The 17,437-nt window shown below is 46.0% G+C and overlaps 1 protein-coding gene across 1 annotated transcript; it reads right to left on the bottom strand.

Moving 5' to 3' along the window:
• Positions 1-4,740: 4,740 nt before the first annotated feature.
• Positions 4,741-17,076, bottom strand: LOC100496122 (astacin-like metalloendopeptidase). The gene is made up of 13 exons (XM_002937302.5): positions 16,601-17,076; positions 15,911-15,959; positions 14,096-14,155; positions 13,817-13,957; positions 13,556-13,673; positions 13,217-13,398; positions 11,978-12,059; positions 11,210-11,337; positions 10,321-10,430; positions 9,371-9,596; positions 6,133-6,257; positions 5,683-5,905; positions 4,741-4,964 (listed from the first exon to the last, which is right to left on the bottom strand). The coding sequence occupies exons 1-13, from the start codon at positions 16,667-16,669 to the stop codon at positions 4,951-4,953; spliced, it is 1,527 nt and encodes a 508-aa protein (XP_002937348.3). The 5' UTR covers positions 16,670-17,076; the 3' UTR covers positions 4,741-4,950.
• Positions 17,077-17,437: the final 361 nt, after the last annotated feature.

The raw sequence follows: 17,437 nt of genomic DNA, 5'->3' as shown, positions 1-17,437 counted from the left end.
AGGGAACTGAGTTAATGTAGTTCTGTGGGGCTGAATTAATGGGAATAGTTTTATAGGTTGGGTTAGACTGCAACACGCAGACTGTCGTCTAAAGATTGTAACTGACTTTATTTTTAATCCCCTTTTCCTGTCTTTTCAACAGCCAACATCATCGGAGGAATCCAGTGACAGTGACCATTCCTGTCACTGTGAGGTAAGCAGAAAATAATCAATGAACGGATGAAAGTGCAATGAAAGAAATGTTAAAGATTTGTTTTATCATATTCTGTACTGATCGGAGTTGATCTCATAAAATAATGTTTTCTTATCTTAACCAGGAGAACCGAAGGGACATGCCCCCATTCGAGCCCTATTTTGATTCTGGGGAGTCATCAGGGGAGAGCAGTGACAGTGTAAGCAGAAAAAGAAAACTGTTACAAACTTTGTATTCATTTGCCCTGTGAAATATTCATTTTTCATCTTCTCTCTTTTATAACCAGGATGAACAACTGAGCGAGGAGGGAGCCCCCTCCGAGCTAATCTGGATGAGCTCTCTGAGCTCCTTGTTCTTTGTGTGAGGTAGGGATAATATTACCTACTGTACCCATTATATATATTACTGGCTCATTTGTTGGGGAATTGGTTAGTTTTTCTACATTTAATAAAATCACATATCAAATTCTCTTCTTATTTATTAATAAGAAAAACTCTTTCAGATAAAAAAAACTCGAATACCTCGAATTTACTCATTTGTAAAATATGGCACGACTTTGCCCAGGGCAACTCCCATTTACTTCTATATAAACTCACTCGCATTTAGATGAAGTTTTACATTGGAGTTTTCAGGTTTTTTGCACTTAATAACAGACATTTGAGCTTTCGAAGCATAATTCCAATTTGAGGTTCTTTGAGTGTAAAATATCTTAAATCGTGAAAAAAAATCAAACTCGAACTATTTATAAATTCCCCATATATGTGAGAACCCGACAAAAATGTTACCTAAGATAATGGTACCCCAACAATGAATTATTCCTTGTCCTTTATATATTTATTTCAACATTTTACCTAATACACTGAATTCATATGATAAATCCTTTTTCTCTTCCTCAGGTGGAGCAAAAACATCTGCCGAGCTGTAACACCTGCTCTATCTAGTAGAATTAGGTCTGAAGCAACTGGACTTTTCCCAGTTCATCTTGGAAACGTTTCCCCAACACATCCGCGCGGCTTCTTCAGTTCAGATGGCAGGTAGGGAATTCCCCGGCACTTGAACCCTTGAGGGTAGTACACTCACAGACATCCAATCACAATGGTTCTATTGAACGTATCCAGTTAGGGGTTGGCTGATACTGACAGGGGTAAGAAGGTAAGATCCAGTCACAGTGGTACCATGATTCTTATTGATGAGGGTGTTAATCCATCAAAGTACATGACTGGAATTGTGAAATGCTGTGAAACCGCTGCATACCTCCCTGATACTGATCCGCAGCCAGAGGGAAAGAAAAAGGCAGCAGGAATCAACATTAGTGATAAGCGAATCTGTTCCGTTTCGCTTCGCCGAAAAATTCGCGAATCTTTGAAAAGATCCGCGAAACGCCGTAAAATTCGCAAAACGGCGAAAATGTCATGCGACAAAAAAAATTGTCGCCCGCGGCTATTATTTTGTCGCGCGGCTATTGTTTCGTCTCCCGCGGCTATTGTTTTGTCGCGCGGCTATTGTTTCGTCTCCCGCGGCTATTGTTTTGTCGCGCGGCTATTATTTCGTCGCGCGCGGCTCTTGTTTCGTTGCCCGCGGCTCTTGTTTCGTCGCCCGCGGCTCTTGTTTCGTCGCCCGCGGCTCTTGTTTCGTCGCGCGTGGCTCTTGTTTTGTTGCCCGCGGCTCTTGTTTCGTCGCCCGCGGCTCTTGTTTTGTCGCGCGGCTATTATTTCGTCGCCCGCAGCTATTGTTTTGTCGCGCGGCTATTATTTCGTCGCCCGCGGCTATTATTTTGTTGCGCGCTATTGTTTCGTCGCCCGCGGCTATTAATTTGTCGCCCGCGACTATTCTTTTTTGACGCCGGCGACAATTTTTGGATGTGCGGCGAATTTTTCCACGGCGAAATTTTTCATCCGTTTCGCTAAACAATCCGCCAATGGCGAAACACGGAAATTCGCCGCGAATCCATGCCTGGCGAAACTTTTCGCCCATCACTAATCAACATCAGTGAAACTTGTAGAAATCAGTAAGAAGGTCCGAGCGGGACGTAAACAGAGACAGAGAGACAAATGGCTAGCTAGCAAGTAACCTCTACCTTGGCTGCAGGGGAGAGAGAGGCATTGCGGGACATTCAAGCAACTGCCCGGGAGAGCTGGCTGTGCTATAGAAAGCGGCACTGTAAAGCGCCATTGTATGTTGATGACAAGCAGAGTGAGGAAACGGCTGAAACAAGACATTGCTCTCAACAGCAGAACAAAGCTGAATCCAGAACAAGTTTGTTCCTTACTGGGCCTGTGTCTCAATACCACCTACTTCAAGCACAATGGAGTTTTCTATGGACAAAAACATGGTGGTGTTATGGGTTTGCCTGTGTCTCCAGTTCTACTGAACTGTTACATGGAAGAAGTGGAAAAGAAAGCCCTGGGCACCTTCAAGGGAACTGAAAGAGCAGTACTTGCTTTTTGATTCCCACCGCCCTTTGGAACATAAACTTGGCGTTATTAGGACTTTACACCATTGGGCTGATACTGTGGCACGCAATGCAGAGGCATTTCGCAATTACCAAATTGTTTTGCCACGGAAAAATTGGTCGCCTGGTAAAAAAAAGTTGTGGTCGTGTCAAATTGGGCGCAGTCCCAGCGGTTTCACAACAGTTCACACTTCCAGGCATGTACTTTGAAGGATGAAAACCCGCATCAATGGGAATCATGGTACCACTGTGACTGGATCTTACCTTCTTACCCCTGTCAGTTTCAGCCAACCCCTAACTGGATACGTTTAATGGAATCATTGGGATTGGATGTCTGTGACTGTTCTACCCTCAAGGGTTTAAGTGCCGGGGAATTCCCTACCTGCCATCTGAACTGAAGAAGCCGCTCGGATGAGTTGGGGAAACGTTTCCAAGATAGACTCGGAAAAGTACAGTTGTTTTACACTTAATTCTGCTACAAGGCAGCCATCGGGGGGTGGGGTAGGGGCACAGGGGCCCATTTGTCATCCTCGGGCCCCACAATAACATCTTAATAACATCTGGTCCCCGATGGCTAGCCTCCTCTGCAGCAAAGGAAAGAAATATGGAATTCAGAAAACACTTGCAAGCGTTGGTAAGTGCATCTGATGCTAAATCAAATAGAAGTCGCCCTTCAAACAGAAGGCTGACAACAATATTAAATCTTTTCTCTTTTTGTAAAGAGACACATTTATACAATAAACGTTCCATTGTTGTGTGACATTGAGCGGCTCTGTTTGCTTATTAGAGAGACAGGGAAAGGTTGGGGGAACAGGGAGGGGGGACTGGAGTTTTGCTTTGCCGAGACACCCAAAGGGGGGGCATTTACTAACCGGTGGTTTTAGAAACTCACATAAACTCCTGAAAGTTATTTGATTAAAAAAATAAACAATCAATGATTTATTAAGAATCCTTAGTATTAATATCTAAAGAATAGCAGCAGTTTAAATGTAAACCAATGAAAGTCTATAGGTGAAATCTGATTGGCTGTTGTTGGCTCTGCCCACTTTTCTAAACTTGGGACGTAGTCACCCAGTGACAAAATGTGCAAAGTTTGGGAACCCTGGCATTTCAATAGGTGAAATCTGATTGGCTGTTAGTGGCCCCACCCACTTTTTAAAAACTAAAAGTGCAGTCCCCTAGTGACCAACTGTGAAAAGTTTGGGGACCCTGGGGTTAATACTGTGAGAATGGCAGCAGGTTGAATTTCCCCATTGAAAGTCATTAGGTAAAATCTGATTGGTTGTTCACAGCTCTGCCCACTTTTGGGCATCCAACAATCATCATATTTTCAATCAGACGGACCCCATGACTATGTGCTTCAAGTTTGGGGGGTGCAGCGTCAAAGCTGTAAGTGTGGCAGCAGTTTGAAATTCTTCCCTGTCAATGTCAATGGGATAATTGGGGGGTTCGGAGAGGCTCCCCAAGAAGACGGGGGGCAGGATCCCTTAGAAACACACAAACAACCTGCTCCGCTATAGGGCGAAGAAGTGTGGGGAGTTTGAGTGTTGTACCCCTAAAACTATAGGAGGAGTAGCGTTTAGAAAATGGGGGGTGCTAAGAATAAGAATCAGTGGAACAGTATTTGGGGGTTCCCAACCCAACACAATAAAAGGTACAGGAGACAGGAGTTGGGGGACTGAGTTTATTATTGGAATTAAATGAGGATATTGGGAAATGGAACTCATCGGGCTGATATTATTGCTATGGGCCTTGGTATTCAGTTTCCCGGCCGACCCCCCATCTCAGAACTTCCCTCCTTCCAGTAACGTTACACAGTCAGTAGGGGGAGTAATGTTACACAGTCAGTAGGGGGAGTAACGTTACACAGTCAGTAGGGGGAGTAACGTTACACAGTCAGTAGGGGGAGTAACGTTACACAGTCAGTAGGGGGAGTAACGTTACACAGTCAGTAGGGGGAGTAACGTTACACAGTCAGTAGGGGGAGTAACGTTACACAGTCAGTAGGGGGAGTAACGTTACACAGTCAGTAGGGGGGAGTAACGTTACACAGTCAGTAGGGGGAGTAACGTTACACAGTCAGTAGGGGGAGTAACGTTACACAGTCAGTAGGGGGAGTAACGTTACACAGTCAGTAGGGGGAGTAACGTTACACAGTCAGTAGGGGGGATTCATGCTGGATCAAACCAAAGCAATACTTGTGGGGAGGGGAGAAGGGCAAGGTTAAACAACATTCAGGGGCAGGGATACCCCCCAGCTTCCTTCTGGTGGTCTCTTCTGGTTCTGCGTTATCTCCTTCATCCCTTCAGGCAGCTGGAACTAAATAAGCAGGGGGGGGGGGCATGGTTACAATTCCGTTAGCCAGACAATTCCAACTTACATACTGGCAGGGTTCAGCTTACCCTAGTGCCCCCTTGGGCATTTGATTTGTAATGGAGAAAATGGCAGTTATATCTTTATACCCTTTACACACAGCGCAGACACTGAGCCTCACCAGCCTGACACTGTGCACTCAACAGATGTAAATCACATAATAAACAGCTCAAAAGGAATCTTCCATTGCCATAAACACCCCCTTTTTCCTTCCATAAGCCCCTCCCCTTAAGCTATAGGATCTACGCTATGGTTTTATAACTATAGAACAGACTATGCAGACCCCCTGAGGTCACTGTGGGAAGTGCAGTAGATCTTTTTACTCACCCCTCCCATACCAAGCAATGGACCAGTCCCAGCACCCATGTGTATACGGGTAAATAGAACAGTGCATTTCATGGTCGAGGGCAGTTCTCTTTCCACGGGGCAGATGTGGGAGCTTGGGGCCACCACCGATTTGCACTGCCCATAGTTGGACTCATGTTTTATCCCAACTGGACTCACCCAAGTCAGCATTTTCCCCTAATATAATGTTCATTTTTCCCAAATAAAGTGATCCTCCCCTCACTAGATACACAGTTTGCCCTACCCACAAGCCCTGGATGATGAGAGTTGTAGTTCAAGTTGCCCTTTCCCTGCTGTAGGGTGAGGGATTGCACCTTACCGAATGAATACTTGGCCAGGAATCCCGTAGACTCGTCGGAGCTGTCGCTGTAGAAGCGCAGGAGCAGGGAGTTTTGGGACGAGGTGACGGTGGGGATGTTCCCTGTGCCACATTTCTTCACCAGCTGCTGGGCCGTGGGCACCGTGCCATCCCTGATCTCTATGGAATCGTACTGACATGAGCTGCTGTACTCTACACTCACATCCAGGACATTGAGCCGCACCTAAACGTTACACAGGCACATTAGGGAACATGCAGGCTACATACATACAGCTGCCCAAGCCCAGGACTGGCGCCTATTGTGCCAAACCTTGTTACCCCCCTGTATCTGATGCCCAATGTGTGAGATATTTGCCCATTTATTGATCTACGTAATATTATTACCCCATTTATATACCCCAGTAAGTAGAGTAATGACCCCAAATATAAATATCCACTAAGCTCCCCCACCTTGTACCCCACCGGGGCAATCATTGTCCAGGTACAGTCACTGAAAGGAGGGTACGGCTCATGTTCTGTGTATCCGGGGCTGGAGAAATTCCCACCGGGCACGGTCAGAGTTCCGCCGCAGCTCACTGATTGCAAAGAGGGGTTTGAGGGAAACATAAAATATTAATATTGGCATAAATATCAAAGCTTGGAACTATATAACTAATATAGTGCTCCTAGCTACAGGCTGAGTTATACAGGGAACTCTGAGTATCACTCATGTATTATAAGGGATAATGTACCCCCTACTGTAAATGATAAGGATATTAGCAGTCACTGAGGGGTTCTGTGCCCCCCATATAAAGGCACAAGGCTGCAGGCTGAGTTATACAGGGAACTCTGAGTATCACTCATGTATTATAAGGGATAATGTACCCCCTACTGTAAATGATAAGGATATTAGCAGTCACTGAGGGGTTCTGTGCCCATATAAAGGCACAAGGCTGCAGGCTGAGTTATACAGGGAACTCTGAGTATCACTCATGTATTATAAGGGATAATGTACCCCCTACTGTAAATGATAAGGATATTAGCAGTCACTGAGGGGTTCTGTGCCCATATAAAGGCACAAGGCTGCAGGCTGAGTTATACAGGGAACTCTGAGTATCACTCATGTATTATAAGGGATAATGTACCCCCTACTGTAAATGATAAGGATATTAGCAGTCACTGAGGGGTTCTGTGCCCCCCATATAAAGGCACAAGGCTGCAGGCTGAGTTATACAGGGAACTCTGAGTATCACTCATGTATTATAAGGGATAATGTACCCCCTACTGTAAATGATAAGGATATTAGCAGTCACTGAGGGGTTCTGTGCCCATATAAAGGCACAAGGCTGCAGGCTGAGTTATACAGGGAACTCTGAGTATCACTCATGTATTATAAGGGATAATGTACCCCCTACTGTAAATGATAAGGATATTAGCACTCACTGAGGGGTTCTGTGCCCATATAAAGGCACAAGGCTACAGGCTGAGTTATACAGGGAACTCTGAGTATCACTCATGTATTATAAGGGATAATGTACCCCCTACTGTAAATGATAAGGATATTAGAAGTCACTGAGGGGTTCTGTAACCATTTAAAGGATCAAGGCCTCAAATCAGTAGTTCAGAACCCAGGATGGACAACACTCTAAGTTCCATACAGGATGCTGCCGCTTTGCAGAGCGATTTGACAAAATTAGATAACTGGGCAGCAAACTGGAAAATGAGGTTCAATGTTGATAAGTGCAAAGTTATGCATTTTGGTAGAAATAATATAAACGCAAACTATCTACTGAATGGGAGTGTGTTGGGGGCATCCTTAATGGAGAAGGATCTAGGGGTTTTTGTGGATAACAAGTTGTCTAATGCCAGGCAGTGTCATTCTGTGGCTACTAAAGCAAATAAAGTGCTGTCTTGTATAAAAAAGGGCATTGACTCAAGGGATGAGAACATAATTTTGCCCCTTTATAGGTCCCTGGTAAGGCCTCACCTTGAGTATGGGGGCAGTTTTGGGCTCCAGTCCTTAAGAAGGATATTAATGAGCTGGAGAGAGTGCAGAGACGTGCAACTAAACTGGTAAAGGGGATGGAAGGGTTAAACTATGAGGTGAGACTGTCAGGGTTGGGGTTGTTTTCTCTGGAAAAGAGGCGCTTGCGAGGGGACATGATTACTCTGTACAAGTACATTAGAGGGGATTATAGGCAGTTGGGGGATGTTCTTTTTTCCCATAAAAACAATTAACGCACCAGAGGCCCCCCCTTTAGATTAGAGGAAAGGAGCTTCCATTTGAAGCAGCGTAGGGGGTTCCTCACGGTGAGGGCAGTGAGGGGGTTGGGGAATGCCCTGCCGGGGGATGTTGGGTAGGGGGTTCCTCACAGTGAGGGCAGTGAGGGGGTTGGGGAATGCCCTGCCGGGGGATGTTGGGTAGATGGTTCCTCACGGTGAGGGCAGTGAGGGGGTTGGGGAATGCCCTGCCGGGGGATGTTGGGTAGGGGGTTCCTCACGGTGAGGGCAGTGAGGGGGTTGGGGAATGCCCTGCCGGGGGATGTTGGGTAGGGGGTTCCTCACGGTGAGGGCAGTGAGGGGGTTGGGGAATGCCCTGCCGGGGGATGTTGGGTAGGGGGTTCCTCACGGTGAGGGCAGTGAGGGGGTTGGGGAATGCCCTGCCGGGGGATGTTGGGTAGGGGGTTCCTCACGGTGAGGGCAGTGAGGGGGTTGGGGAATGCCCTGCCGGGGATGTTGGGTAGGGGGTTCCTCACGGTGAGGGCAGTGAGGGGGTTGGGGAATGCCCTGCCGGGGGATGTTGGGTAGGGGGTTCCTCACGGGGAGGGCAGTGAGGGGGTTGGGGAATGCCCTGCCGGGGGATGTTGGGTAGGGGGTTCCTCACGGGGAGGGCAGTGAGGATGGGGAATGCCCTGCCGGGGGATGTTGGGTAGGGGGTTCCTCAGGGTGAGGGCAGTGAGGGGGTTGGGGAATGCCCTGCCGGGGGATGTTGGGTAGGGGGTTCCTCACGGTGAGGGCAGTGAGGGGGTTGGGGAATGCCCTGCCGGGGGATGTTGGGTAGGGGGTTCCTCACAGTGAGGGCAGTGAGGGGGTTGGGGAATGCCCTGCCGGGGGATGTTGGGTAGGGGGTTCCTCACGGTGAGGGCAGTGAGGGGGTTGGGGAATGCCCTGCCGGGGGATGTTGGGTAGGGGGTTCCTCACGGTGAGGGCAGTGAGGGGGTTGGGGAATGCCCTGCCGGGGGATTTTGGGTAGGGGGTTCCTCACGGTGAGGGCAGTGAGGGGGTTGGGGAATGCCCTTCCTAGTGATGGGGTAATGGCAGACTCTGTTAATGCCTTTAAGAGGGGCCTGGGTGAGTTTTTGAACAAGCAGAATACCCAAGGCTATTGTGATACTAATATCTACAGTTAGTATTACTGGTTGTATATATAGTTTATGTATGTGAGTGTATAGATAGGTTAGTATAGGTGTGTGTGCTGGGTTTACTCGGATGGGTTGAACTTGATGGACAATGGTCTTTTTTCAACCCTATGTAACTATGTAACTCTCTTTTGTCTAAATCTTATTTAGCTATAAATTATTACTTTTAATACACAATAAATGTCCCAACATACTTACTATAACTGCAACCTTGTGACATCATAGAATCCTATTTATAACCTTTTTTTCTGCAGTTCTTTGAGCCCAGGCCCCCCAGGTGACACCATTACCTGTGCTGTATGATGCTTTGAAGCCAGTAGCACTAACAGCTGCATCAGTGACGAATTCTACCAGCATCACGTTCCCAGACCCCACTAAAGATGGCAGCTGGTGACTGCCGCACGTCCGGTCCAGTAGCAAAGGCGAAGATCTACTGGGCCCGTCAAATACACGGATGTAGTCGGCAGTGCAACCTCTGGTGGACTGGACATCAAATGCACTGAACTGCAGCAGGACCTGGAAATATATATGGTTTGCCAGATTTATCAGGTTATCAAACTAAACCCATCCCACTTTTAAGTAAGCTCCACCCATTTGTCAGGACTGTCCCACCTTAAAGGGGATATAAACCCAGCCATGATGCTGTCCCACTGCGCCCCCTAGTTTTCCTATAGAAGTTTCCAAAAAACATAATTATAGATGCAAGAAAATTCACCAATGATAATTCTACTGATATAATAAACTTCATTATAAATGCAGAAGAAGTGACCAATGAGAATGCTGATTCCCAGCACTGTGTCAGGCCCCTTGCTGGTACCTTACATATAGAGATAATGATGGCATTTTCCCCTCATTATATGGCACAGGAATCAGACATGGGGATAAGGGCAGACTTGTTCAGTGCTGGGAAACTGGGTTTAATGCTCCCAACTCCAATTGCAGGAACAGAGAACATGGAGCCGGATTTATACAGATCAGCTGGGATTCTCATTGGGGGATTTTTCGCATTTTAAAGCAGTCGCTGGCTGTGGGGATTTGGGGGAAAGTTTTATTGTGCAATATTGCTTTAAGAATACAACCCTGATGTTGCTGGACTACAGCTCCCAGCATGCCTCACCCTTCATTATATGTTACATTATTGTGGGATTTGTAGTGCAGTTGAGCAGTGCAGCAGGGTTTACATCCCCTTTAACAGGACCAATGGAGATGGCTGGTTCTATGTCACGCTGTTCCCTGTTACCTTGTCTAATGGAATGCGGATCAGCCAGGAGCAGTTCTGGTTGTTTGGGTAATAGGAAGGGCTGGAGGAAAAGATCCCGGAGAAACCCGACAGAACAGAGCTGCATATGCCTTAAGCAGAGGAAAGAAGGAATCAGTCACATTCCTATTGGTTATTACTGAGGGCAAGGGGACATCTGAGCTCGTGTTGGAGAACAAATCATGTTCCATTTAGGACATCTCCTGTGTATGTTCCGTCAGGGGGTGGTGCTACTGGAACCCAATTCTGATTGGGCTGATCTGATCCTGTAACCAATGAGCCCTCAGATCCCAACAGGAGCTAATTCAGCCCCCACAGGAGAGGAACACATCATCAGGCCATTGGGCTCCTTCTTCTTTATCTCAACCTTTCCTTCTCCTGTCATTTCCATGCCCCCCATTTTCTCTCTTCTGTTTCCCCATAGCTTAACATTTATTAAGTACTGGTTGCCCAATGCCCTGTAATAAAAGTCCCAAAGATTACACCTGGCCTACTCTCCCATTGCAGCCAATCAGCCGGTACCATATTTTCACCACCTGCTGTAAAGCAAACATCTGGTGAGTTGCCATGGGTTACTAGACCTGGAGGAAACTTTGTGATTCATTATATTACCCTACAAAGAGTGCTAATTAGTTTCTTATGGTGGTTGTGTACATTCTGCAAGGGTAAGGATAGAGAGCCAATAGACTAGAGCAGGGCTGTCCAACTGGAGGCCCATAGGCGAGATGTGGCCCTCAAATATGCTACAGTATATGAGTAAAAGTTGGCCTACTTCATGTAATAAGTTGGACAGGGCTGGACTAGTGGTTCCATTCATGAAATCCTGTTGGGCCAAACCTGTATCCATTATCTAAATATCTGTGGTACTTACTGCAGTTATAGAGCCTGTTAATTTTGGCCGCGTCCAGGCTGCTCAGTCCATATCTCTGTCCGATTGGGATTAACCCATTGGGAATGGGCTGAATGGTGGGAAGCTGGTAATCAATGCTGTAGGAGTTTCTGTGAACAGACAAACAAGTGATGGATGTTGGTTCTATGTGACTCATTAGACTTAAAGGGGATGTAAACCCTTACTGAACTACAAATCCCAGAATAATGTAACATATAATGAAGGGTGAGGCATGCTGGGAGCTGTAGTCCAGCAACATCAGGGTTGTTAAAGCAATATTGCACAATAAAACTTTTCCCCAAATCCCCACAGCCAGCGACTGCTTTAAAATGCAAAAAAATCCCCCAATGAGAATCCCAGCTGATCTGTATAAATCCGGCTCCCTGTTCTCTGTTCCTGCAATTGGAGTTGGGAGCATTAAACCCAGTTTCCCAGCACTGAACAAGTCTGCCCTTATCCCCATGTCTGATTCCTGTGCCATATAATGAGGGGAAAATGCCATCATTATCTCTATATGTAAGGTACCAGCAAGGGGCCTGACACAGTGCTGGGAATCAGCATTCTCATTGGTCACTTCTTCTGCATTTATAATGTAGTTTTTTTTATTAGTAGAATTCTCATTGGTGAATTTTCTTGCATCTATAATTATTTGGTCATCTACATTAGAGAACTAGGGGTGCAGTGGTTAAGGTGCTGCACTACTGTATCTGTATAAGCAGCAACCCCCCCCCCCCAGTTTTTCCCACTCACCTCCCATAATGCATTACAGAGCCGTAGTCATACTCCATGCCCTGATTATCAGTGTCAGTTTTGTTGAAGCTGTCTTTGTACTCTGAGTAAAATAAGAAAGTACAATCTGTGTAAATGCTGGAAAGCAGGATAGTAAACCATCTGTATACATGCTGTTGTAAAACTACAACTAAATGCCAGAAAAAAATGCAGCCTTAGTATGTTGTTCCACTTGGAAGCTTTAGGCCACATCCCTAAACCCAGCCCACTTTCCCATAAGCACCACCCCTTAGCCGGTCATGTGACTGGATTCTGACCCATCTTTATTGGGACTGTCCCCTTCAATATATAGTAAATTCCAGGTCTTCTTCTAGGTTTCCAACTGAACCCAGTTGCTGCCAACTTCTCATAAAGGTTAGGGTTTCCACCTTTGCCAGGAAATGCCATTGGCCAATGGTGGAGAGGAGGAATTGGTGATGGTACTGGGCGTGGTGGTTTCATCATGGGGGTGGAGAATGGGTGGATCAGGGGCAGCATTGATGAGCTGTATGTAGTAGGAGTTGGGATAGAATGGGCAGGTCCTTGGGTGTAAAGTGAAGGAAAGTAAGGGAGGGATAGGGAATTACACATTTACCAATAAACATTCTCAGTAACTTTTTAGCAGTGGCCCTGGCTAAGCTGGTGACTACCTGGCTCTAGCTGGTGACTACCTGGCTAAGCTGGTGACTACCTGGCTCTAGCTGGTGGCTACCTGGCTAAGCTGGTGACTACCTGACTAGGCTTGTAACTACCTGGCTACGCTGGTGACTACCTGGCTAAGTTGGTGACTACCTGGCTCTAGCTGGTGACTACCTGACTAGGCTGGTAACTACCTGGCTACGCTGGTGACTACCTGGCTAAGTTGGTGACTACCTGACTAGGCTGGTACTACCTGGCTAGGCTGGTGACTACCTGGCTAAGCTGGTGACTACCTGACTAGGCTGGTGACTACCTGACTAGGCTGGTGACTACCTGGCTCTAGCTGGTGGCTACCTGGCTACGCTGGTGACTACCTGGCTAAGCTGGTGACTACCTGGCTCTAGCTGGTGATTACCTGACTAGGCTGGTAACTGCCTGGCTAGGCTGGTTACTACCTTGCTAGGCTGGTGACTACCTGGATAAGCTTGTGACTACCTGGTTAAACTGGTGGCTACCTGGCTACACTGGTGAAATACCGGCCTGGTGACAGCCCTACATAAAGGCAGATAATGATCGACATACCTGGTTGGATGTTATTCCAAAAGATCTTAACGTAAGAATCCCGGTCGCTGCGGGTGTGCTCGTGTACGAATCCCAGGGCATGGTTCAGTTCATGTTGTATGATCCCATTGGACAAACAACCACCTCTCTGTAGGGACAAGTCCTGCCCCCCACCTCCTGCACGCCCCAGAAATGACCAGCAGCTGCCAAACCCCAAAATATCTAGTATAAATGAAATGCAAACTGTAGCCGTTCTATGAAGTTTTCATTTTCTACTTGTCTTAATACAATACTATTATGCCATTATATTGTATTATACTAATACAGTGAATGTTCCATGGACTCTCCCCATTTACTTACCCACTGTCTGATATGATATTGAGAAAGTCTCTCTCATTAGTATGGGGAACAAACCGGATGCAGGTCAGGGTAGAAAATTCCAACATGGCTGCTGCTATAGTGGCTCTGTCCTGTACATCTAGGGCCAAAAATACACATTTAATAGCCATAACTGTACCCCCAATAGCTTACTATTGCCCCACGCCAGTGCAAAATCCCTTGTGCTAGAGTTGGTGACCCAGGTCATCATAGTGATCCCTCCTTCTCCCAAGCACTACTCACTGTATTCTGCTGCCAGGGTATAGGGAACATTGACCAGTCCATTAGCAGATTTAGGCCAATAGCAGTCTTTGCTGGTGCAGCGAATGGCACTGCGCCCGGTTGGGATGGCCATGTCTCCGTGCTGCAGCAGCCTGGTTCTTCCTGGGCAGAAAAATCAGTCATTAGAAGGGGCTTGATATCGTTATTGGTACATCACTTTGATATTTGCAAACCATTAACCCAAAGTCAAAATCCTGACGTAATAGCCAGCAATATCCAGAGACAGGTTTTCTTTCTTACCTTTATTCATCTTTTCAATGGATCCAATGATGTCCTCTATAGGGAGGCCTTCAGGTTGATCTTTGGGGTATAAACCCAAGAGATAATTAGAGATAATTAGTAGGCAGTCCTTACAGTAAGGGGAAAGGTTTGCAATATTCATTGGCTGAAAGGCAAGGGTCACCTAGCAATGCTTTGGTACATGGCTAAGGCCTCAACAGATTTAGGAGGTCCCACCATGGGCTAGAAGAGCTAATCACAGTAGCACATGATATGGCAGCTGTCTTTAGTGGTGGTAAGGGAAGGGGAACAGGTTCTGGGGAAGGGGAACAGGTTCTGACCAATGGCCCTTCAGCTGTTGATGAACTATAACTTCCAGGATCCACTGTCTACTATAGTCAGTGGGTGTAGGTAGCCCTAACAACTGAAGGGCCACAGTTGATCCAATATATTCCTGTTGCCATCCTGACCTATTGTATCTACTTGTCCACTTTCCCTACTTTCGACTGGACCCAACCCAAAATTTTCAACTAAACTGGTCAACATCTGGTTCTGGTTGGAATGGAGCAAATTCTAAATGAGTAAATCCATCCAGACGATGATCTCTTTGGTGAGTGTAGCATCAGCTGAAGAACCTACACGGCTTCCCAACCTACTCTGCCCACTTGGGTGACCATTAAAAGGCAGATTTAGATTTTTATTGGCTAATTTAGCCCACATTGTGCGCTATCCTGGGGTTCTTCTGCCATCCTGCTACCTGGACCACCAGTTTGTCAAATGTGGCCATCAGCCACTTACTCTAGTTGAAGGAAAAAAGGTGGAAAGCGACTCCTGAAATGATGTTTATCTGGGTTGTCAACTAATGTGACTTGTTTCTACTAAACTGGTCAACATCTGGTTCTGGTTGGAATGGAGCAAATTCTAAATGAGTAAATCCATCCAGACGATGATCTCTTTGGTGAGTGTAGCATCAGCTGAAGAACCTACACGGCTTCCCAACCTACTCTGCCCACTTGGGTGACCATTAAAAGGCAGATTTAGATTTTTATTGGCTAATTTAGCCCACATTGTGCGCTATCCTGGGGTTCTTCTGCCATCCTGCTACCTGGACCACCAGTTTGTCAAATGTGACCATCAGCCACTTACTCTAGTTAGGGGAAAAAAGGTGGAAAGCGACTCCTGAAATGATGTTTATCTGGGTTGTCAACTAATGTGGCTTGTTTCTACTAAACTGGTCAACATCTGGTTCTGGTTGGAAGGGAGCAAATTCTAAGTGAGTAAATCCATCCAGACGATGATCTCTTTGGTGAGTGTATCATCAGCTGAAGAACCTACACGGCTTCCCAACCTACTCTGCCCACTTGGGTAGAACATTGAAAGGCCAGATTTCTTTTTATTTTGGCAATTTAGCCCACCATATGTTTGATCCTGTGGTTCTTCTGCCATCCTCCTACCCAGACCACATGTGCCCATCAACCACTTAGGGGAAAAAATGTGGCAACAAGCAACTCCTGAAATGATACTTCTCATTGGGGGGTCTTGCAACCTAGCAGTGTGGCTTGGCTTCATTGACTCATAACAGTACAGTGGTCTACCAACTGGGGGCCCGGCAGGGGGAGGGCTTAGCCTAAACACTTTGGGTTAATGCATATTTGTTCTCCTAGATACCCCTGAAAGCCCAGCTAAAAGGTCAGTATAGATAATATTTGATGATGATGATGATGATCACCCATTGGCTCCCCTGGATATTCTTGGAACTACGGCACAGCTGATACAAAATAGTCCAAACCTAAATATACTTTATATATGAATATATTTAATATTGAAACACAGTACCTCTCACAATGGTCTCGCCCCCAGATGGAGAGTCTAAGAACTGCAGGAGCTGGAAAAGACGGATTGGTGGGAATATCATTATTTAAAGGAAAACTATACCCTTAAACAATGTAGGTCTCTATAAAAAATATACTGAATAAAATGGTGCAAATGTAAAACACTGCTTCATACAAATACTATATAGTATGTGCCACTGGGTAATCCTAAATAGGAAACTGCCATTTTAAGTACTAAGGGCCGCCCCCTGGGATCACAGGAGTCACAGTGCACACAAACAAGCCAAGGCACACATACATGCTAGGCGCCATCAGCCAATGAATGGACAGAGTTCTGCCGTTTGCTCCCACACTACTTCCTGTTACAGTTAGAGCTGTATCACTTCCTGTCAGCTGATCTCTGAGGGAGCACACAGATCATAGCAAAATGGTGGCTCAAGGGAAAAGATATAAAAAGGGCAATATTTACTGATAATTATAAAGTTAACATCATAGGGCCATCACTGCCTACATTGTAGCAACCAACATTCCTTTGATCCGATTGGTCTGATGGGATCAGTATGGCAGATCCTACCCATAAATATAAATACACCATGTAAATAAGTAAATAAAAGGAATATGGGTGTAGCTTCTACTTACAAATTTGGATTATTTCCCCTTAACAATAGAAAAAAGTGGGTAACGTTGGATTTACCTCAAGTGGCCTACTAAGCGCGGTCCCGCTCACGCAGAGCAGCAGAGCAGTGAATAGCCCCCACGCCATATTCTTGCTTCGAGTGCCTCTGTCCAGAAGGGAAGCCGCTCTGTGCTGCCCAATTTCCTGATATTTATACCAACCTGCAGGGGCGGAGTCTTACGGGGGGGGTAGGTTGGCCGCCTGTGGAACTAACATTTCTCTTTATGGCTTTTATGCAATTAGGAATGCATTGCAGAGACTTCTAATTGCCTTTGGGCAAGTAATGGATATCAGCCAAGGAGTCGCCCTGCAATACTGTACTGGAGTTTAGTTTTTGCCACATTGCAATGCCCAGTGTGTGGTACCTATATCCTGGCCTCCTCTTGTAAGGCTGCTCACCTGACCTCAAGGGGGCGCTTCTGCAGATGGGGCAAATAGCTGCCCGCCAATAAATGTTACTTAGAGCTGAACAGGAAAAGAAACGTTAGTGTCAGTGGGTCTGGGAAAGGGAAACTGGTAACAGGGACGTGGGTGGGAGAAGGGACAGTAGGTCACAAATGGCTTGATTCCGAGGCGGGTTCCGGAGTCTACACATTCTATACTATCTATATACATTCTATACTATCTATATACATTCTATACTATCTACATACATTCTATACTATCTATATACATTCTATACTATCTATATACATTCTATACTATCTACATACATTCTATAATATCTATATACATTCTATACTATCTACATACATTCTATACTATCTACATACATTCTATAATATCTATATACATTCTATACTATCTATATACATTCTATACTATCTATATACATTCTATACTATCTATATACAT

This window comes from Xenopus tropicalis, chromosome 4 (assembly GCF_000004195.4).
Source record: "Xenopus tropicalis strain Nigerian chromosome 4, UCB_Xtro_10.0, whole genome shotgun sequence".
NCBI lineage: Eukaryota > Metazoa > Chordata > Amphibia > Anura > Pipidae > Xenopus > Xenopus tropicalis.
The sequence above is the reverse complement of the archived record's forward strand: the minus strand, read 5'-3'. Positions and strand labels throughout refer to the sequence as shown.

Bases quoted from the DNA above. Each gene is read 5' to 3' on its own strand.
- LOC100496122 (XM_002937302.5), bottom strand. From the start codon at position 16,669: ATGGCGTGGGGGCTATTCACTGCTCTGCTGCTCTGCGTGAGCGGGACC. The intron at 13,399-13,555 runs GTAAGTAAATGG...GGGGTTTGGCAG, and splicing joins AATATCATATCAGACAGTGG to CTGCTGGTCATTTCTGGGGC. The intron at 10,431-11,209 runs GTAAGTACCACA...CCTCTGCTTAAG, and splicing joins TAACAGGCTCTATAACTGCA to GCATATGCAGCTCTGTTCTG.